The sequence below is a fragment of the Juglans microcarpa x Juglans regia genome, chromosome 2D (genome assembly GCF_004785595.1).
Source record: "Juglans microcarpa x Juglans regia isolate MS1-56 chromosome 2D, Jm3101_v1.0, whole genome shotgun sequence".
NCBI lineage: Eukaryota > Viridiplantae > Streptophyta > Magnoliopsida > Fagales > Juglandaceae > Juglans > Juglans microcarpa x Juglans regia.
In genome coordinates this window covers 3,880,420-3,904,082 of record NC_054596.1, presented here as the reverse complement: position 1 = coordinate 3,904,082, position 23,663 = coordinate 3,880,420, and the positions used below count along the sequence as shown (strand labels likewise).

The 23,663-nt window shown below is 36.1% G+C and overlaps 3 protein-coding genes and 1 pseudogene across 3 annotated transcripts; 2 read left to right on the top strand and 2 right to left on the bottom strand.

The window, feature by feature from the left end:
* Positions 1-1,819: 1,819 nt before the first annotated feature.
* On the bottom strand, positions 1,820-6,028 carry LOC121251135 (protein SIEVE ELEMENT OCCLUSION B-like). Its single transcript, XM_041150471.1, has 7 exons — positions 5,512-6,028; positions 5,255-5,353; positions 4,643-5,091; positions 4,042-4,151; positions 3,797-3,939; positions 2,763-3,251; positions 1,820-2,491 (listed from the first exon to the last, which is right to left on the bottom strand). Exons 1-7 carry the CDS (start codon positions 5,713-5,715, stop codon positions 1,874-1,876), a joined length of 2,112 nt encoding a protein of 703 aa, XP_041006405.1. The 5' UTR covers positions 5,716-6,028; the 3' UTR covers positions 1,820-1,873.
* LOC121251137 (cytochrome P450 724B1-like) lies at positions 5,145-17,957 on the top strand. Its single transcript, XM_041150472.1, has 10 exons — positions 5,145-5,155; positions 14,906-15,190; positions 15,383-15,707; positions 15,804-15,956; positions 16,042-16,281; positions 16,368-16,454; positions 16,556-16,634; positions 16,735-16,841; positions 17,291-17,409; positions 17,710-17,957. Exons 2-10 carry the CDS (start codon positions 14,994-14,996, stop codon positions 17,798-17,800), a joined length of 1,398 nt encoding a protein of 465 aa, XP_041006406.1. The 5' UTR covers positions 5,145-5,155; positions 14,906-14,993; the 3' UTR covers positions 17,801-17,957.
* LOC121251140 (28 kDa ribonucleoprotein, chloroplastic-like) lies at positions 9,781-12,558 on the bottom strand. The gene is made up of 4 exons (XM_041150476.1): positions 11,963-12,558; positions 11,769-11,870; positions 10,679-10,957; positions 9,781-10,051 (listed from the first exon to the last, which is right to left on the bottom strand). Exons 1-4 carry the CDS (start codon positions 12,389-12,391, stop codon positions 9,980-9,982), a joined length of 882 nt encoding a protein of 293 aa, XP_041006410.1. The 5' UTR covers positions 12,392-12,558; the 3' UTR covers positions 9,781-9,979.
* A 2,140-nt stretch (positions 17,958-20,097) lies between the features above and the next one.
* Positions 20,098-23,145, top strand: LOC121251260 (annotated as a pseudogene).
* Positions 23,146-23,663: the final 518 nt, after the last annotated feature.

Genomic DNA, 23,663 nt, shown 5'->3' with positions numbered 1-23,663 from the left:
TCAAGATTAATGTTTGGACCATTGGCAACCAATAGTCCCTAGAGCTAGAATATGCAGTATCATTTGGGTTCAATGGATCATGGCCATCAATATGAGAAACATATTGAAAGCTAATCTTGTCGTTCGCTTGATTCCTTTTTTTTAGCTTGTATTGGTAAGCTGACAACTCCTGTCTGTATGGTAAAGCTTTAAAGGGAAAGAGAGAGATTTGATTCCCTGCCTTTGTTTGTTTTTGGTATATGTAAATTTGAAGATTTGATTTGGTTAGCCAATAAAGAAAGATAATAGAGGAGCAAATCAAACTTTAACCCTTAAACATATACTCCCCAGCTTGCATTATGTACTTCCAAAAGGAACTGTGGGGCCAAATTGATATGCTTTTTGGTCATACGCAATCATGGATTTGGAAACTCTTGATAACATTCTTTTGGTGTCAAAACCTGCCTTAATAACTCCAAACAATTGTGTGAAGACTTCCAATTAGTCCCATGCCTTTTGGCCGTATCTAATTTAATAAGCAAAATACTACTACTAAATGCTTTTGTTTGGCTTGCATGCTTTTCTTCATTCTGCAAACAAAAACTGATCAATATCACATATTATATGCATGTCCTTTCTTTGTAATTTATAATACCTTAACAAATAGAGTCAATGTTACAGTCAAATCCAGTTTGGGTTTAGACCTAATAAAACAAAGCCAAAAAAATCCTTTGGAATGACTCCTTGATGTGGTATGAGCAATAAAGCCACTCTTGCTTTATTTTTGGACGTGATCTATGTTTTCTAGGACTAGGAGAGCAATATATGCAGGATGTTCTGAGAGTGGCAGCTTTGATCTCTTTCAAATCATGTGTTGTTGTTTACAATGTACTTGAGTCATGGAAGTGTTTATATGTCTTTCAGTACTCGTTTAGTACCCATGTTTTCTGTGTAGTTTGATTAATGGAACTACGTACGTACCTAGGCATGTATGCCGGCCGTCTAGGCCACTGGAAATGGAAATGGACTCTGAAAACATGTTCTATGGTAGTCCTTATAGTTTGCCAATTGATTGGGTAGGCTTATTGGGGAAATATGGCTTCTATTTTTTGTTCATTATTCCTTTTCACATTCTTGAAATCATTTCAACCTTCCTAAGAGTTTGACACGAAAATTGCTTAAGAATCATCAAATATTCTCAAGTTTTTTCATAAGCAAAGTTGATTCTAAGCTTTGTAAGTAGGGATGGTGTGTTGATAATTGCAAGCAGTATGGTAATCAGGTTTGTTCTAAATAAAGATGTGCTTTACTCTTAGCCTGTGTTATTTTGCATGTACTTTGTCTAAGGAGGTAGAGCATTCTTCTTCTTTTCTCTCAGTGCTCTCACTCGTGCTCAAGAGGAACACCATATGGTGATGATAGGCAAAACAATAAAAAGTAAATAAAGGGAGGTGAGTACATCTTTTAGACTAGAAAGCTTGCTATCTACATCATATAAGAAAATGTTTCCTAATAAGGATTGATTAAGATGAGAAAGACTTGGTCGTCAAGTCTTGTACGTGTTGCTGCTTCTGTTGTTGTCTGAATTATGAGATGAAAGGCTATGAGGTTTGTTATATTATTCTATACAAGCAACAAGAGGAACTGATTTGCCAAATTGTTAAATTAAACTTCTCTTCTTTGATTTCTTCATGCGATTATCCTTGGTAGGTAATTTGAATTTGTATTATAAACGAGAAGCTAACACAGCAAGGAAAAATTTGTGAACACTTAGTTTTTAGTATGAAAACATGTTTTCTTGAATCTTTAACAAAATCTACAACATGTCTGCAATAAGAAGCATCATGCAGTGTTAGTATAATGGTAAATGTGTAATACAAGTGTGTGTGCCTGTTTATTCGTTGCAACATTGATACATGATAAACTTCTCCATCGTACGTCCACACTCTGAACATACCACTCTTTCCGGTGTCCTCCCAGCAGTACCTGGTAGCACGATGCGGTTGCAGCGATGTGGGGTTTGAAGCTTCGTAAGGTGGTCTCTAATTGCTGGCACAATACCCTTTAGTTGTGCTAGCTCTTTCCACACATCATACTGCATTAAGCAATTTAAAAATGTGCTCCCTTTTGCTCGAACAATCTCAGACGATCCTCTGCTGAGCAAGGCCCATCCACCCTCACTGCCATCAAAGCTAAGCAATGTCATAATCTCTTGCATTACGCTATCGTTCTCTACATTTATTCCTAGTTGCATCTTAGATTGCCACATGCTTTCTATCCTAACCCAGAAATACATAACAGAAGTCATGTCCTTCAAGTAGTGACTGAGTTCTTCTACACAGATGGTTTCAGTGTTTATTGTCACAAGGTCTTTGGGGTTACTCTTTCCAACATAAATCATCCCCAATGAAATGCCAGTAGCTTTTGCTATACCACGTGTGGTTGTCGTAAGCTTTCGGATCCACTCTATATCATCTCCACCATAGATGCATATGTATCTTCCTTCTGCTATCTGATGGAGCAAGGAATTTGGCATTTTAACTTTGGGGGTAAAAAGCACAATGCACACTAAGATATTGATGCCATGTAATGGCAACAGTCACACAAAAATTCATGTCTAAGATGTGAGTACTATAATTATTCAGCCAAAAAATATAGGAAATATCTCATACATGCATGTACATGTGAATCAGTCATGAATATGCAGACATGAATGATGGTGGCATGCATGGTCATATCTGTAACAGCATTTTGACTGCAAATGATTCATTGTTATAAAGTACCCAGCTCAAAATCGTTGGATCAATGTCATTCACCAATAATTCAAGTCTCCAAGTCTCTTGCTTCCATAAAGCATCCTCCCTCGTGCTAGTGAAAGGGAAGGCCATACTCCCCCAAATCCGCAACATGTGGAGCGCATTTGTATTTGCAAGCCGTCCCTGCGGGTCTATCACCACAAGAATTGGCTTCTTCCTGAAATTCCAGACCACCTTTATGTACTTGATCACTGCTCGCTCGATCAAGGAAGGATGGTGCACGCTGTACCATGGCATTGTTGCTTGCAGTTTCTCGAATTGCTTTTGCCTAGTCTCAGTCCATGGGAAATCTGGGTCTAAAATAGGGAGCCACACAACTTCGTATTGACTCTCCTGCTTTATTGGAATTTGTGAAACCACCTTGTATATCCGTTCAAGAATAGGTTCTTCTTGCAACATGTCGAGGTCTGATATGAGCAGTAAAACATTTTTTCGCCTTAGAACATCAATGTTAACCTGATTTGGTCATACACATTTGTTAGGAACTGTAAGCTGAGAATATATGATATACCTTCTTAATTTGTATCAGGGAGTATTTTATGTTTGAGCAATACTAGATACAGAACTAGGGTGTGCAAGCTCGTTGGACCCTTTGAATAAAAAGTGGGATCAATTATGAAAAAGTATCCCGCTTTTTTTCAAATGGCCTACATGGGGCTTGCACACCCTAAACCTATGCAGTTCATTTTCCTTTCTTTTCATTTCATATCCCTGATTCCTATGGATTCTTGCTTATGACTAATTCATAATTATAACATTATTGAGAAAAGAGCTGCGTTTCATTACATACCTTGACATAGGACATATGAAATTATACAAACTATTGACTGCAAAATTATGAGTGCCATTTAAGAAGCTTCATGGTTTTTGTATAATAAGAAAGAACTTCGAAAATATTATTTGCGCCTCATAGGATTTACGATAGGTCGCTACTTAACATGTGTTTGTATCTGGCCAAATGATTGTTCTGTTATAGCATATGAGATGAAAAGATGAGATACCCTTCTTTTGGTGGCTCCATCAACAAGTGGTTGTTGGTCATCCCTTGGATAAATCAATTCCCTGAGAATCCTCATGTTGTCATCATGGGTCATGTCGAACAAATTTTTTAGGTTCTGAAAAGCTTCAATTTGCTTTCTTTCATCTGCACCAAATTGTGACATTGCAGCATCCACCATTCAATTAATGAGGCTTATTTGCTTATTAAGTACGTGCATATGTAACATCACAATGGATCTAAACTCACCTATATGCTTGTTGCACATAGCCAATTGAGTTGCTAGGTTACTATGCATGTTGCTGACCTTATGAGTCAGGGTCAATAGCTCCGAAGCCTCTGTAGTTAAAACAGTGAGCCTGAAACCAAAATAAGAATCTTACCTTTCATTTACTGCATGAAAAAATCTCTTCTAAATAAGAACTAATAACAATTTCAAAATTGGATAAAAGTTTTAGCTTACTACAGCTGCAATGATATATTTACAAAATAATCACCAAGAAAGAGTATGAATAAAGTTTATTCATTAATATAATGGCCGTGACAAAAGGAAAAGCTTTTATATGCTCACTAACAGGGCTTACAGCATGCTGCCAAAAATCTCAGTTGAGAAGAAAGAAATCTATCTATACACCATATTGGACAAGTTCTAAAGGCTGCCTGTTTAAATTAACATAACCTTTAAGTTCAATACTTGGTAATGGACTAACAGGCTTATATTCTGCAAACCAGCATTTAAATGTAAGTGTATATATTGGGTTGGTTATTCTTTAAAAAAATGCATAGATATGCAGGATTGCAATGACAACACCTGGAAGGATTTGGAATGTAATGGAAATAGAAAACATACGCATGTCCCAATCCCGTAAGGCCAACAATCTGGGATGCACAAGCCACGACACTTCTGGTGGTCCAGTAGACCGCAATTGGTATATGTTCCAAGGCCATGGACAGTGCAGCAATATCAGTTGTCTTGTACTTAGCTGTTATCTCCCTAAACTCCACAATGCATCTTGTAATGTCCAGCATCACTTTGATAAGGTTATTTATTGCATCAAAGTTGGGTTTTAGGATGCTAGAATGCTCCAAAATCTCAAGTAGTTGTCTAAGGATTGCCATTGATTTGGCAAGTTGGTTTGAAGTGTAGTTCTGAGCAACAAGCCAGAATTCACCATAGTTCAATGCAAAAGCTGATAAGGCTAGCACCAACTTTGCATCCCATGAATAATTACTTAGCATTTTCAATATTGAGATTGTATTTGCAAGTGCACCCCCGCTACCCGAACACTGGCAGGTTAACTGTCCAATTGTCGATATTCACACAAGTTAACAATGACTGTAAAGTGTGTGAGTGTGTGTGTGTGTGTGTATGTATATATATATATATATATATATATATATATATATATATGGGGGGGAGAGAGACAGAGAGAGAGAGATCTTTTTAATGGTTTATACTAACATGGCAGGAAATTTGATCCAGGGCCAAAGCTTCTGGAATGCCGATGAAGCTGGCTTGATAGGTCTTGTCCTCTAAAGCTTTTGTACGTGGTTGAATACCCTACAGAGTTAAATTGGGTTAGCAAAAGAGCCAAAGAGGTGTAAATACTAAGTACAGGGCTATACGCTATCTTGGACTGAGAGAATCTGCATAAATCAACTGCTTATATACAAAAATAAAAAATAAAAAAAATATAGCATTCTGCATTAGATCATCACCAGGGCAGCAATGGTATTAATGCTTGGCGTGGTACGTTTGAATATGTCCTCAACAATACGAAGAAGAGATCTGACATCAACCTCACGCCCATCAGGAGAATGGGTTCCCTGAATCTGCTCCAACATCACATTGTCATCGGAGGATGACAACATGAGTCGGTCACCTCTCATCAGTTGCTGCACATTGGCTGGTGTTTGTGTCATGGTTTGTGTTGGCTACTCAAAGAAGGAGAGGACAAGGTAAACATGAGTCGATAAACTTTAATGCTCGTCCCTGTATAGAATCATATCTCATAATGGAATAAAGTTCATTCGAATAATCGTCTTTGCTTCCAGCGGGGTTCAAATTCCAGCAACGTTAAGACAAAAGCCCTGACCATGATTGTGACAATATGCATCCCCTTTTTTTTTTTTTAACATTTTCGATTGGCCCCCAAATTAATCTGTATCAGTAGTTTCTATGAACCTCTAGTCTCTAGATTACGACCCTAGAAAATCTTCAACGAGTTAGATTCTGAAAACGAAAAAAAAACCAAGATATGAATGGTTCATGCAGATTACCATACAGCAATATAGCTGTAGAATCTCAAACATACGACTCGTGAAGTGGTCTATACTCCTGGTGAAATAAGGAGAATCTCCTTGCTTCATAGATTTTTCCCCATGATAATAGTTTGAATTGGTCAATGTGTAAAAAGAAAAAAAGAACAAAAATTGTTCTCTTCTTTCTCTTTTTGCCAAGAAAAAGGGTCTTAAAAACCACAAATTGACTTCAATTAAAAAAAAAAGATAAAAAAAAAGATACAGAGTTCGCCAGAAAACAAACTTGTCGATTAGGTTACAAGTGTCCTAAAACTGATAGGAAAAAATAAATTTTATTATTTATTTTATATGAGGCCTGTTAATTTGACAACGCCTATAAGAGACCAATCCATTCCCTCTGCATATACGTCGAAGAATAATCGTATCACAATGTGGCATTCAAGATCTAATCGTTGAAGGTAGTCACGATCGTACAACCTGCCTCTTCTTAAATTCAAAAATTCCAATATACTTCACTTACCAATCTTAAGCATAACTCAGCCCTAACTGCGTTAGGAAGAAAAAGTAAAGGCCAGATTCTTTTGCTGGGACAGCAACAGCAGACTGCAAGAATCTATTTTTTTCTCTCTTTTTCCTTTTCCCCAGCAGCTGCCTTCATCTCATTTACGTCTTTTTCCCCGTATGGACAGGCCATGCCATGCCATTCTTCATGATATGAAGAACGACTCTTCTAACAATATAGCATCCTCGGACTACCCACAACTTCTACACAAAGCGGACGCCTCTCCAGTCTCCAGTACCAGTACCTGTACCTGTACCGTATTGGTTGTGCAGTAGGCTCCAGGGTCTAACTTTTAGAAAAGAGATGTATATTGTCATTAGTTGTGCAAGTGCACATCTTAAAAAAAAAAAATTAAATAAAAAAAATTATTATTAAAAAATTAATTTTTTCATATGAATCATATTTTTTTTAAAAAATAAATATGCGACACTTACATAATCTATGACTATAAATATAATTTATCTTTAAAAAAAATAATTACGATTACGCAATGTGAAAGTAAAGATGATTCTCAAATTTTTTAAATTTTATATTAATCATTTTAAAAAATATGTATATTCTTTTTATAAAAAAATACTAAAAAAAAACATAAATGTTTATAATATATATATATATATATGTATATAAAACACTACTCGATACACATTTTCGATACCCTTTCTATAAATAATACCGTAGTGACTCTTTGGTAGTGACAAAATCAAAATCCCAAACCCACGAATCTAAAATTCTTATTTAATTAGACACCTTGGCAGTTATAATTATTAAAATCCATCCAAAAAAAAAAAAACACCTCATTTGGAATTGTGGTAGAAAATAGAGTTTTTTTTTTTTTTTTATAATAGTGCTTTTAATTATAGAGCTCTACTAAAAAACTCATTATTAAAAAATTATTTATTATTTGATAAACATGCACCGAATAATCCAAACACTTTGATCAGTATTTGAACAACAATGATTGCCTTGTTTGTATTTTACCATTTGTTGTTTTAGACAATTATGATTTTCTCCCATTGAACACAGCTTGGATTATAAGCAAAACATAACTGTTTGAGTTCTTTTGTCAATGCCATTGATACTCCAGCTCATCTTCTAATAAGTTTTTCTCAATTATTTCCAAATTTTGAGAAAGATGTTCCTAGGCTTCTCCTTTATCAGATATATTATTAACTTTTGATAAATTTTTAAGTCCTTATAAATAAGTCTTGAGGTAGATTTTTTATGGACAAGAAAAAAAAAAAAAAAAAGAATCACATATACTTAAAATAGATTTGGCAAACTTTGCAGATAAAGTCTTAGATATAATGTAAATAATTTTTGATAGTTCGCAGGGATTGCAGCAGGGAGATTCTCTATCTCCCATTTTATTTGTTATAGTTATGGAGGCTTTAAGCAGGATGGTGCAATCTGCTGTTGGGGGAGGGTACTTATCTGGTTTTCAGGTGGGTAATAGCTCTTGTGGCCCTATTATCATCTCACACATTCTTTTCGCAGATGATACTTTAGTCTTTTGTAAAGTGGATAATAGTTAGATCCAAACTCTACTAGCACTGTTACTTAGCTTTGAAGTAGTGTCAGGGTTTAAGGTAGACCTTGGTAAGTCTAAGATGGTTCCTGTGGGTGCGATTTCTAATATTCTCAGTTTAGCTAGCCTATTGGATTGTAAGGTGTCCTATTTTCCAATGAAATACTTGGTTCTTCTACTGGGTGCAACTTTAAAAAATATAGCTATATGGGATGAAGTGGTAGAAAAATAGAGAAAATGTTGGTTGGTTGGAAACGAATGTATTTATCAAAAGGGGATCGCCTCACTCTTATTAAGAGTACTCTCACTAACCTCCCCACATACTTTTTATCCTTGTTTCTTATGCCTGCAGGGGTGATGAACAGAATTGAGAAACTCTTTAGGACGTTCTTATGGGAAAGCATGGGGGAGGAGAAGAAATTTCATCTGGTTAGATGAAAGACAGTTTGTGCATCAGTTGTGAATGAGGGATTGGGAGTGTGTAACTAGAGAACTTTTAATAGAACTCTCTTAAGGAAATGGCTTTGGAGATATCGCTTGGAGGGAGATCATTGTGGAAGGAAATTATTGACGCTAGATATAGTGTCGCTGGGGGTGGTTGGTATTCTAACGAAGTGAGAGAGGGCTATGGTGTGGGTTTATGGAAGTTTATAAGGAAAGGGTGGTCATGCTTTACAAACCACATTCGCTTTGTAATTGGTGAGGACAATTGAATCAGTTTTTGGCGGGACGTATGGTGTGGAGATCAAGCATTGGAAATGGCTTTTTCGGCCCTATATCGTATTGTAGTTAATAGGGAGGCTTTAGTAGCGGATGTGCGGCTACTTTCTCATGGCTCGCACCAGTGGAATATTCTTTTTATTAAGGATTTTCATGATTGAGAATTATCTACTATTTCAAACTTTCTCAGCCTACCATACTCCACGAGGACTCATATAGCACAACGAGATCGATTAAAGTAGAGGTCTAATAATCACAAGATATGTACAGTTACGGCGTATTATAACATCTTGACAACACAAAGTCATACTCCATTCCCTTGGAAGAAGATTGGAGGTATTGTGTGCCTTCTAAAGTAGCATTTTTTATTTGAAATGCCGCTCCTGAGAAGAGCTTGACTACAGACAGCTTGAGAAAGAGAGGATGTGCAGTGATGGATTGATGTTACATGTGTAAAAAAAATAGAGAATTTGTGGACCATCTCTTATAACACTGTGAGGTAACAAGGGTGTTGTGGGATGAGATCTTTCAAATGATTGATGTTGCTTGGGTTATCCCTATGAGGGTGGTGGATTTGTTAGGTTGTTGGAGAAAGATGCAAGGCTGTCATCAAATGGCAACAGTATGAAAGATGATTTCGTTGTGCATCATGTGGTGTATTTGGACAAAAATGAATGTGTGTTGTTTTGAAGACAAGGAACGCACAATGACCGAGTTAAAGAATTTTTTGTTACACACTTTAATGTTGTTTTCCACTATTGTATTGCATGGGGACAATGTTCATGATTTTTTATATTTAAGTTATCGCTCTTAGAATGTATTTAGGTGTTCTTCTATATACTTCCCGTGTACATAGGCTCTGCATTTTTCATTCATATATATATAATATTTGATCTCTTACTTATCAAAAAAAAGATATAATGTAAATAATCTATTTTGTGATAAAAAGTCTTACTACAAATACAAGATTTATCAATTTAACTTCACTCAGAACAGAGAAACTCCAAACTCCTAATGTAGAACTTTCCTATCACTACTATCTTTGAAAAAGGGGGAGGGGGGAAGAGAAAACGAACCAAACTGGAAGTGTTAATGTGAAGCCTTTAATAACAATCTTCTTAAAAAGAAAATGATCCACGCTTTCGTCGTTCTTCAGCAACATTTACCCTTATAGCTCTGCCGTCCAAATTCTGCACCATCAATGCAAGACAGAACCAGGTTGTTTGTCAAAATGAAAGAAACTGTAGCAAAAACCTGAGTTTTGCCACAATAGAGACGTAGAAAAACATGCTTTAGAGAAATAGTAATGATAACACAAGCTTGGTGATCATACAGTTTTAATTGCAAGAGGGTTTTGAAAACATACTTATGGCAACTAAGGGAGCAATGATACCCAGTGTGCACTATGCACCTAAATTTACACACTAATAGTTTTCTATGGCGACTAAGGGAGCAATGCTACTCGGTGTGCACCATGCACCTAAATTTACACGCTAATAGTTTTCTTTGCAATATCCAATTTTGATAGGTAGCTTAACCGCAACACCCATGAGTACTCAAAGATGTTCACGCGAGGCATAAAAAGAAAAACGACAACGTTAGATGGATTGCCTGAATGATATCTTTAAGATAACCAGCATAGATTCTGATATAAGCACCTATTGACCTAAAATCCATTGCTTAACAAGATTTTCTCTTGCATGATTTGCAATCGAATTCAATATCAATAAAATATCTTCTTACTTATAAAAAAAAAAAAATGAATCACAAATGAAAATGGAATCCAAACTTCTAATGAAACAGGGTATAGAAGTAACCTGTCCATCAAGAGCAGCAATGGCATCATTTAATTCTGTCTCACTGGACATTGTAACAAAACCAAACCCTCGTGAACGGCCTGTTTCCTGGTCGCAAAGAACCCTGGCATTAATTACCTTCCCATGTTCACTGAAAACCTGCTCCAGACGAGCATCATCCACTTGCCATGACAGGTTACCAACATAGATTCTGAAAGAAGGTTCATTCACTCGGGGTCGTTCTGATCGTGACCCTCTAGGAGCAGCCTTGTTTACTGTTAAAAGCCTTCCATTTAAATCCTGTTTAGCAATACATAAAGAACTCAGGTAATTGGAGATTACAATTTTTTTTTTTATATATAAGTAGGTACTTTGTTTACTGTTAAAAGCCTTCCATTTAAATCCTGTTTAGCAATACATAAAGAACTCAGGTACTTGGAGATTACATTTTTTTTATACGTAGGTACTTGGAGATTACAATTATAACCATTTTATGTTCTTTTGTATACTTCATGTGTACACGGGCTATGCCTATTTCATTCGCATCAATAATATTACTTCTTACTTATTAAAAAAAAAAAAAAACAATTATAACCATTTTATATTCAACAAACATGGATATAACGAAAAGCTTTTCTATCCTACAGGCCTACTCATAAAACAATGATTGGGTGTCTCCAGCTTTTCAAAAGCGACACAATTGCAGCTTTGCTCAGCTATTGGTCTCCGCACAGCTATTACATGACGCTTACAGGACTCAATAACGTTTGCACGGTAATATTTCCATTGAGACAGATGCAAAGGGGTGAGTGTGGTGCATTAGATGACTAATTTTAGTGAAATGGTGTACTGATAAAAAAAACATATTTAAGACATTTAGTGAAATGATGTAGTGATAAAAATACATATTTAGTGAAATGGTGTGGCGAGTAGCAGAGAAGGAAACCCATGAAATGTAATAAACGGCATCGTATCAAGCCAGGCTGCACAATGACCTAACGAATTCAGCATGCTTGCGTTTGCGATATTCTTGTTCTGAGTTTAATTGTTCAAAGATAACATAGTTCATACAATAAATTAGATTTGATCACAGAAGAGAAGAGTAACTCACATAACGGTGTAGCATGTCCACAGCCTTCTCGGCTTCTTCAACAGTACTCATAGTTACAAACCCGAACCCTCTACTCCGATCCGTTTCCCTGTTGTAAATTACCTATAACAAAATCAACAAAATAACATTATTCCATATCACAAAAGTTACCATCTTCCAGTTTAGATCTCTCTCTAAAAAAATGCAAACTTTACCTCAGAAATCTCAACAATCCCAGCTTGATTAAAGACCTCAGCCAGTTTCTCACTATCAATATCAAAGGGCAAATTACCCACAAAGAGTTTAGCCTCCTCAGGTGGCTCAGGATAAAATTTTTCACTCTCTTCCAAAACCCCTTCTCCAGAGCTCTCTTCTCCACCCCCAACCTCACCTTCCCAACCATCAGAACCCTCTTCTCCTTCTTCTTCTTCCTCTTGTTGAGCCCAGTCTGAGGTCTGAGCCACTAGCGGGACTACACGGAAGGTTGAAGACTTGTGCTTGAGGGAGACCCATGAATGGAAAGACGGAGAGGATAAGAATGATAGGTGTGAGAGCTTGATGGGTTTTGAGGGAAGTGAGAGAAATGGGTATTGGTTTTTGGTGGTGAATAGTGTTGGCGTAGAAATTAAACAACTTTCAGCCATTGCGATAGCTTTAAAGAGAGGGATGGATGCAGGAGAGGGAGGAGGGACAGGATAAGGGGTAGGGAGAAAGGAGAGGGAAAGACTTGCTCGGGGGACGATGTCCTATTCAGCTTAGGATGGTCCAAAGATTCCAAACTTCGGCCTAGGATTTGCAGAAGAAAATTAATGTTTTAAACGATTTGAATATTTTTGAAGATAATATATGATGACCTCATCGCTGCTAAGTTCATTGTTCTTGGGCCTAGTCAAAGACTGTAGTAGCTACTGAACCAGATGTGCCAATTGGTGGGCTTAATTCTATCTTCTAATGGATGATTCATCCAACGTATAGATAGGCTCAATCATAGCCACAGGCCCACCTTTCCATCTTCCTGCGATTGGAGTAACTCTATCCATCAACATATAATATTTTTTTCAATTTTTTATATAATTATATTTTAAATGAGTAATATATTTATAAAATAATATCATTTTATATAATATTTTTATAAAATAATATCATTTTATATATAAATATTTTCATTTTAAAATATAATTATATAAAGAACGGTAAAAAAGTTGTACTTGTATAGTTATTCTTTTGTTTTCTCAGGCGTCTCTCCACCAGCAAGTCTCTCTCCTGCCCCTTTCTCGGCTTTTGGGCAAACAAAATCAACCCATGCCTTGATTACTATGTAATAGGTTTTACTTTTTAACCAAAGGGAATCAGTCATTTTGTCCCTCTAGCCTCTAGGGATTCATTTGTAGCTCAAACTTCGCCAGACCCCCAACTAAAAGACAAGACTAATCATGATTTGTCTGCTCAAACGTGCAATTGGGTCTCATAAAAAAACTCGAGAAAGTCGATCTTTTCTAAAGGTTGTCTACAATTATATCAGATGGAGAGAGTGTGAGAGAGGTACACAAAAAGGGTAATTGCCAAATGCCAAGGATAAGACAGGACTCTGTTTTGTTAAAGTGACAATGAAGACTGATTTTTCCATACAGGATTTCAAAATGAAAAGTTTTCTCATTTATCGTCCGTACTCTACACTATATTAAAAAATATATATATATTCTTATATTACATAAAAAATATTTTTACATTTTATAAAAAAAATATTATAAATATAATATAAAAGTAAATAGTGATTGATACATCATTTTTTTTTTCAGCAGCACTGTTAGCATTATGAATGTTTATACACATTCTCTCCCTCATTAGTAAGAAAAAAACAAGTGTGGGGTCATGGCGGTCCAAGGTCTGCATGCATCCATTCAATTAATACAAGATGGAATAAAGAGGTATGAGAATGTTTCCCACAGATGAGTTAGAGGCGATACATCTTCACCAGATTGTGCATGCCATCTACTGTGTGAACATTCATTATAAACATTTGACTGATCAGTATTCATCAGTGGAAAGTGTATAATATTAACATGGACGTATACATACTGAGAAATTCAAAACATTGGAAGAACAAGGAAACCATGATTCCAGTATGAATTGATGTCCAGCTAATTAGAAGTTCTAGATGAACTGGAGGGGGTGGGGTGGGGATCCCAAATCCATTGCACGTGCACCATGCACAGGGATAAAAGTACAGACAGAATGACCCACTTTCCCCTTCCTTGCCTCCCTGGCTTCTCATTGCCTCTGCAGATGTCTGCATCACCTTTTGTTCTCTTTAAAATCTCACAAGAAGCCCAAAGATGGGTTTCATCATGCAAAACTAAAGCAGTAAGAAAATTTGGGGTTGGATTTGTATTACAAATTTAAACATCCACATCAAAACCCACATAAAGGGAAAAGCAACTCATCACATCTGTTCTCCAAGGGTGTCAAAAGTGGTAGAATTTAACCAAGTATGCCCCCTCTCTGCTCTCCTTTTTGGGAACATACTCGCATTGTTTATGTACGTGTTCAAGCCTCTCACTACAACGTCCGCTAGTGTTTGTAATATGCGCACATAAACATTGAAAAATAAGCCTCTCTCACCAAGCCGCATGAAGAAGGCCTTTTTGGTATGGGTAGGGTAAGCTAGAATAATGTTTGACATTGAAAGCAAATTAGTAAGGCTTTTTTGGCCTTCGATAGGGTTAGGTGAGCCTCCCTTTGCTTTACTGTTCATATTTCTTATTCATATCTTGGGAGAGACTATGATGATCATTGCACCTTTCTGACTTTTTCATCTTTTATCTCCATGTATACGAGAAAGCATTATCACTATAAAATTGAATTTCTTAAATTCAGTCAAAGGTCCTCTAAACTTTAAAAATAAAAATAAAACATTTCCAACTGCTAAAGATCCAGTCATCTTAGACCATTTAATTTATGTATATATGATATATGTAAATTTCAGTTCATTTTTTCAGTCTGTACCTCCCCTTTTTCTTGGAGTCAAACTCGCTCATCCAATATGACTTATCCTTATTATTTTTTCCTCTTTAGTAAAAAAAATGTCAAGGCATAATCTACAATAAGTATTCCAGAGATGATCTGAGAATATGTGTGCGTGTATATATATTTGCAAGCACAGGGAAACAAACCAGCTGAGAGCTTTGCAAGGGTTCGAGGGTCATCAAAACAAGACAAGCTTCTTGAGTTTCTTCAGCAAGAGAGATGTTTTTGCCTATTATATTAGCTCTCTGGTTAGGACTAGCTTTGGCTTTTCTTCTCCCACACTTTTTTGCGAAACAAGAGCTTCCAAACTTACCTCCTGGTAACATGGGATGGCCCCTTTTGGGGGAGACTATTGGCTTCCTCAAACCCCATAAATCAAACTCTTTAGGGAGCTTCTTACAAGAGCATTGCTCTAGGTGATTTACCAATTTTCTGTACTTTTCTGCTTCTGTTTTCCATTTCCTTTTTTTATTTTTTTAATGAATTTAAACATCAACAATATTATTTGTATGTAGATGTTCGTATCTCGCCAACTTTAATTAATCAATGCATTGTCAGGGCCTAGTTATTACATTACATAATGGTTATTTTCTATTGTTTTCATGCAGGTATGGGAGGATTTTCAAGTCCCATCTATTTGGTTCACCAACCATAGTTTCCTGCGACCATGAACTCAACATGTTTATTCTTCAGAATGAAGAGAAGCTATTTCAAGCCAGCTACCCCAAGCCCATGCATGACATCCTTGGCAAGCATTCTTTGCTTATTGTGTCCGGAGACATTCACAAGAAGATTAGGAGCTTTGCTGTCAGCTTTGTCGGCATGTCCAAGTCATCACCAGAGTTCCTTCATTCTGTAGAGACTCTGACAATCTCAATGATGGATTCATGGAAAAACTGTAAAGCAGTCTCGTTTTACAAAGAAGCTAAAGTGGTATATATGTAGTATTTACTTTCACCATCTTTCAGAATATAATGGTATACTTGAATTCATCTTGGACTTCATTTTTTTTTTTTTTTTTATTCACAGTTTGCACTTAATACCATGATGAAGCAACTTTTGAGTATTAAACCAGAGGAGCCAATTGCCTCGACCATATTAGAAGACTTCGAGACTTTCATGACAGGTTTTGTGTCTTTGCCTCTAAAAATCCCTGGGAGCGCTTATTCCAAAGCTGTGAAGGTAATATATAACTAAATTATGACTATGCTAAGCTATTTCTCAAAGCTAGCTTAATTTAGTTCTCCATTTTACTGGTTTTCTTTAGGCTAGAGCAAGACTTTGTTCCACCGTGAAAGGAATCATAACAGAGAGGGAAGAAAGGAATGTGGGGGTTACAGGAGGAGACTTCTTAGATGGGATTTTGTCAAATCAAAGCCTAAGCTATGACGAGAAAGTAAGCATTGTATTGGACCTCTTGCTAGCTGGCTACGAGACAACGGCAACACTTATGGGCTTGATTGTCTACTTTCTGGGGCATGCACCAAATGCTTTAGAAACATTGAAGGTCTCTCTCTCTCTCTCTCTCTACATGCTGTAAAAATACTATATGTGCTATTATGCTAAAGAGGAGTTTACTCAACATTTATGCAGGAAGAACACCAAGGGATAAGGAAATGCAAGGAGGAAGGGGAAACCTTGAACTGGGCAGATTATAAGAAGATGGAGTTCACTTCCAATGTATAACATCATTTCAGAAATTAATTTTCCACACAATCTACTTTCCTTTGGGGGATAAAGTTCTCCTTACAGAACTAATTATATGCTCGAATTTGTCGTAGGTTATATGTGAAGCTATGAGATGTGGGAATGTAGTCAAGTTTGTTCACAGGAAAGCTCTTCAAGACATTACATTTAAAGGTTCTTACATCATGTACAGTTGATATTACATGTCTGTGTATTTCCTTGATGATTGCTGCTTCTTACTTAACAGAGATCATCATGATTTGAACTTTTGCAGAGTTTGTCATACCCTCAGGATGGAAGGTTTTCCCCATATTGACTGCAGTGAATTTTGATGCAACTCTCCATGAAAATCCCTTAGAATTCAATCCTTGGAGATGGTTTGTAAGTATCAATGCCTCCTCTAGCCCATTAACCAAGGCACCTCAGTTGCACTTGTACGGTATACCTTTTTTTTTATATAGAAAATATCAGATTTATCACAAAAAGTCCACCTTCCTTGAGTAATCTTTAAAAGCACCTCACACTCTTAATTTTCAAGGCTCCTGTATTTTGCATCCTAAACTATCAAAATTAACGTGTTACACCTTCTAACATATATGTTATCTACTTCTTTCTCCCCAAATTAATAATTTGCAAGTATATTTTATTTCATTAATATATTCACATGCATCTCATGTGCACCTCAACCAACATATATGTTAGCAATATATAAATCATATATACATATTAGTTGAGATACATGATCTTTGAATATTATGCATTTTTGCATGTATGTGACATTTTCCTGACCTTGTATAACCGAATTTCGATCTTTGCCCCCGCATTGTCAGGATGAATCAACCAGCAAAAAAGTGTCACCGTTTGGAGGTGGGCCAAGGCTGTGTCCAGGTGCTGAACTTGCAAAAGTAGAGATTGCATACTTCCTTCACCATCTTGTCCTTAATTATAGGTAAAGTGCCCCCACTAGATGACAGCATGCATGGATTAAGGATGGAAACGTGCAGGTTAATCTAGCAGTAACCTGCTGAATCCCATTCAGGAATCTATATAATTGGGTTTGCTGCATTTTCTGCAGCAACCATTTTAATATTGGCATTAATCATAGCAGTTCTCATCATAGCATTTTCAACAGAGACACGCATTAATGTTAATGTTAGTCATGATTAAGGTGGAATTAGCACTCAAAATTCATGTGATCAATTGGTACTTCCATTTGAAGCTATCCTTTTTGTGCTTTTGCTTGCATCAGGTGGAAAACAAAAGCAGATGAATATCCACTTGCTCACCCTTATGTGCTGTTCAGGAGAGGATTGCAGCTGGAGATTGACCCAATAGAATGACTAATATTGGGAAGGGGGATCTTCATTGTGTTTTCACCTCAATTGTGTCCTCAAAACTCCAAGACTCTGAGCTTATGAGCAATATTATAAGCACTAAACAAGTTGTGGGTCAATGGCACGAGAAGGGGCTTGGATCAAAGGAACCTCCTCTGATTGATTGAAATTGAAGCCTACCATGAATATTAAACAGTACTTAGGAAGGCTTATTGTAGATCTTGATGATTTGCTTACCTGTAATATTTTTTTTTTTTATGTAAAAACAGCATTGCCTGTAAAGAAAAAGAAGGTCCTAAGATTACAATGCTTATGACATTTTGGAGCCATCCAAGATGTGAAAAATATATGGATAGAAAGAGTCAATTCTTTTTTTTTTTTAGAGACAATGACACCCAATTGTCTGATCACAAATATGAAACGCAATCTAGTGTGACATTTGAATAAAAAGGAAATAAAAAGTCGACTTTCCAATGATCCAAATTTTTACAATAATCTTAGGGAATATAATTTTAATACTTTGTTACCAGTCAAAGAATATGAATCTTCATTCTCATCCTCAATTAATGTAAATAATGTATTGGTTTTGTACCCAAAGTTCCTTCCACTCTCATTTATTTATTTAACAAAGGCAAGCTGATTTAATTATTTAAGGTGAAGCAAGAAGCTCTTGAATCAAAGTCCAACTCTTTAGCCTAAAAGAATTTGAAATAACATTCTTATCCTTTAAGAATTTTATTAGATTGTTATAAGATTACATTTTATCAATTAGTAAACAATAATCTAGATGAAGATCCAATATTTTATTTTCTTTTTCTATATATTTTTATTTAAAAAATTATAAGGTTGAGATAATTAGAAAGATCTAAAACTTAATAAATAAAAAATCATATCATCAACGAAGTAAAACCGTAAAGAATAGTGCTATTATTCCTCCTCAATTTGCTCACTTTGTGTGCTCCTAATGCAAATTATATTTTTTTCCTTTTATTTCAAATATTTTTTAAAATAAAAAAATATTAATATATTAATAATCACTTCCTTAACTACTATTTAAAAAAATAAATAAATATATAAGTGGTCAAAATAAGAGAGTAAATTAAAGAAATATATTACCATTATTAATTTCAAACCGTAAATGTTGACTTCCTCTATCTTTTCTACCTAGTTTGGATTGGTGGTACTAAGTATTGCTTTTGTCATTATCGTTCTCAATCTCGTACTGTACTGGCTGGTATGATCGATATTTGTTGTACCGGTCATTGGGGCGGTACAGGAACCATATACATTTTGTATCGGTCTAAATACCGGCTGTATCGGCCTCAATTTCGGCCTTCAAATTTTTTTTTTTTTCAAATTACAAACTTATTTTTTAACTCTTAATTTAGACTAGATTATTTATAATTTATATATATATGTATTTATATATAATTTATTCCTATATAGACTATTATTTTAGAATATAATTTATATATATTTATATATATAATTTATTGATATATCGACTATCCCGAAACGGTACCAGTATCGAAATATTTCGTTTTAGTGCCTGATTTTAAGTTCCAATAAAATATTATTAGAATATTATTTTTTAATATTATAATCATTTTAAAATTTAAAAAAATTAAATTATTTATTATATTTTATATTAAAATTTGAAAAAATTATAAAATAAATTGAGGTGAGGACGAAGCGTTATTCCAATTCTTCCTGATACTTCTTCTTCTTCGGCATAAGTTCCGAGATTTCGGTCTTTTCGATTCTAGTGTGGTTTTTGCTCTCCGGTTCACCTTCTAAAAATACAGATGAATCACAAAATAGTACTGTACGAATATCAGAATATCACCCACTGAACTGGTTATTGGGATTATGTTCCTTCCAGGTGACTAACTTCTAATTGCTTAGTTTGCGTTTGAACTTCTAGCTGAGCGGGAGAATTTAAAAAAATGTGGCTTTTGATCTGGGAAATTTGAGGGCTTGATTTTGATAGATAGTCCTTGATCTGGGCTTGTTAAAGCACATGGTTTCTGAAATTAGAGTCTGATATGACCCCATTTGGTTGCTCTGGAGATTTAGGACGTGGATTTTAGGGTTCTCGTTATTTTGGGTGAAATGCTACAAAAAAACTCATACTCAATTGAACTAATTACAACTCTTTTGGATTGGTTGGGCGGATTTTTTTGTCGATGAGTAAAGCATGTATATATATATATATATATATATATATATATATATATATATATATTAAAAGAACAGAGAGAAAAATTTTGTTTTCGTTTTAGTTATTAGTTTTTTGCGGTGCAATGAGGTTGATCAGTATTTTTTGCTTTCCATGTGCGGGTTGAGTTGAAGTTTTAACGTGTCTAACTTGGCTTTAGATGTTCCTCCCAAGGGTGGATTTAGTTTTGATCTCTGCTGAAGAAATGATGTGCTTGCTGAGAAGGGAGTTCAACCACCGTCTTTTCTGAAGACAGGAACTAGAATTGTTGGTTTAATTTTCCAGGTACGACTGTTCGGTGTACTATTGCTCAGCTACATATGAATGCTGGAAAAAGTAGGTAATGGTTTGCGGACTGCGTAATATTATTATTTTTTGATCGGTAAGTTGACTTAGTTATATTATTGGCATAGAAGTTAGAACTACTTCCAAACTAACCATAGCAATGTTTGCTTCACAAAGTAAAAGTTCACGAATTGATATTTATTGATTGGCAACTTGGGGCATGTAGATTAAAGAACTGGATCGGTGATAACAACTGTATTGTCAAATATATTGCTCACAAGCATATCCAGAACAAATTATTTAAAAGTAACCTCTCTTCTATAGGGGCATAACTGCATGTTTCATCATTATCTAATCTGCATGTTAAAACAAATGTTGAGTTACAAAGGTCTTGCTCCAGTGGTACCTATCAAAATATCTTCCATTGAGAGCCCTTTTCTAGGCTATAGAGAACACATTAAACTGCATGCAGATGGCATATAAGAAGTTTGATACATTTGAACTCATTCATTTTCTGAACTGCTGGAATGACAACTGTGCTTGTTTCTTGCTTTCAATCATTGAGAATTAGTTAGAACGGGTACTGTAGAAAAACAATTAAAAACTACGAAAGTGACTTGAACTTGAGAGACCTTTTACAGATTCTATGGTCTTGCAGGTCTTAGCTCCACCCACAACCCCTTGGCAGGATTAGTGGACACCCATTGGTCATGTTCATTTATTCCAGCTTTGCTAGATATGAGCTCCTTTCAAGATTCATTTGCTGAATATTTTACTCCTTTTCAACTTTATTCAGGATGGTGTCATTCTTGGAGCAGATACAAGAGCCACTGAAGGACCCATAGTTGCTGATAAGAATTGTGAAAAGATTCATTACATGGCACCAAACATATATTGTTGTGGAGCAGGAACTGGTGCTGATACAGAGGCAGTAACAGGTATTTGTTACGTCTGCGTTTAATGTGATGATGTTGCACCCTTTTGTTGGTATTTTTTAGGTTTGAGTTTAATGTGATGATGTTATGTTGCACCCTTTTGTTCTTTATGACCTCATATGCTGATATAAAATTGTTTTATCATCTTCCTGTGAGCATGACTAATGCACTATTTTGATGTTTGCTTTCTTTAGACATGGTTAGCTCACAGCTACAACTGCATCGCTTCCATACTGGTCGAGAATCAAGGGTTGTCACGGCACTGACCCTTCTGAAGAAACACCTTTTCAAGTTAAGTTTCATTTGTTACTTACCAATAAAATAAAAAGTTCACCATATGATTTTAACTGCTCAATATCTTCTCCAACTACCAAGGTTATGTGCAAGCGGCTTTGGTTCTTGGTGGAGTTGATGTTACTGGACCTCATCTGCATACTGTGAGTTTGCTTTCAAGAATCAAATTGGAAAATAATTGTTTTCTTGGCTTGCATAATTAGTTTCTTTCTCACAATTACAGGGATTGTTTTTTATAGATATATCCCCATGGATCAACTGACACACTGCCATTTGCAACAATGGGATTTGGTTCACTTGCTGCTATGGGCATATTCGAGTCCAAGTACAGAGAAAGCCTGACTGTGAGTTAAGCATTTATTACTTTTAAAGTTGGTTATAAGTTGACTAACAGTCTAGCACAATGACTCAGTAGTGGTAGAATTTAACCAAGTATGCCCCCTCTCTGCTCTCCTTTTTGGGAACATACTCGCATTTTTTATGTACGTGTTCAAGCCTCTCACTACAACGTCCGCTAGTGTCTGTCTGTAAAAATCTGGGGAGCAGCTACTATTTGGCAGAAGCCACTGCACACTCTAGTAAAATGACTAATTTCTCCCTGCAACAAAACGTACGCGTCTCTCAAAATTCACCTATTTGAATCTTCACCTCCTCTCCCCATCCCCAGCTCGCATTCATTCCGTATGCACTCTCCCCCCAACCCCATCAGCACACAATCGGCATAAAATAAAAAAGAAACAACTTTAAGCAAAGTTTATCCAAACACAAAACAAAAAATTGGAAATAGACAAGGCAACCATATCAATAGGGCTGTAAATAATTTAGTCTGTTCGATAGTCTGCTAGGTACTCACTCGGTTAAATTTAAATCGAACTCGACTCGTGAAAAAAAAAATCTCTTTTGTAAAAGCAGATGCTCGCTCGATTTGTAAATGACACATACTCAACAAAACTCAACTCGACTCTGCTAAGGCTCGTTAAGACCCACTCGTTTATGCTTAAGTCGACTCGTTAGCTCGACTCGATTAAAACTCATTCATATATTGCTAAATATATACATACACCTATGTGTATATACATATATATGTATGTATTAGCTAATAGTATAAGCATACAACTCTTATAATTAAATATATAACATGTAATCTAATTACTTATGTCCATATAATGAATATACTTCATAGGTATATTTTATAATTTGTATAATAATTGGTCGATAAAATTTAATAATTTCATATACTAGTATATGAGAACCATATGAAATAGATATATACTATCATATTAAGTGTACTCCGCACAAGTTTACAATTTTAGCTGTTTCTTTTTTTCTTTTGGTTTTTCTTGTTGTGGGTGGTGATTCGTTAATGGCTTCTGCTCCGTGTGGAGATTAGCATATTCACTGCAGCTTTGGGTTAACGTTGTGGTTTGGACTAGATGGGGCGATACAATAAGGTTTTCATTGACAAGAAGCTTTTGAAGTTCAGGAAGGAGAATGATAGGTGGTGGAAAATCATAGAAAGTAGTCGCCGTGTTGTGAAATACATAGCCTTAGATAATGAAGCTATGGGGTGGCTGGGCTCTATGGTGAGGGAATGTGCAGTGTTTAGGGGGTGCTTATGAGTTTCTAAGAACTTGTAGAAAAGGAGACACGGTGTTAATGGTGCGGAAGGGACATAATCACAATGGCAGTTTCATTTCTCTCTCGGAGTTTGGTCTTGATAAGAGGAAAGGTTTGATAGTCGTGCCGGAAGGGAGGAAGGGGGAGGGGTGGAGGAACTTCGGAGATACAATAATGGAGCTCCATTCATCTTCTGGCTCGTGTAGGAGAAACATAGTACTTCCTGTTGTTCAGGCAAGTAACTCGAAGATGAACATAGGAGATGGTGTTACTCCATTGTCGACGGGAGGAGGTGCAAGGTCGTACAGTGAGGTGCTCCAAGCGAAGAAGGCTCTGCCTCAAGCTGTCAGTGTTGCGGTGCCAGATGTGCTCATCTCAGAGGTTGTGCAGAGACACGAGGGAGAAGACAGTGGGCTGTTGAGGTCTAATGAGGAAACTATTCTAAGGATGCTGGTTGGCTTAGAGGAAAAAGTGGGAGCAATGTTAGAGGAAATTGGATATCTGAAACGCTGCGTCAAGG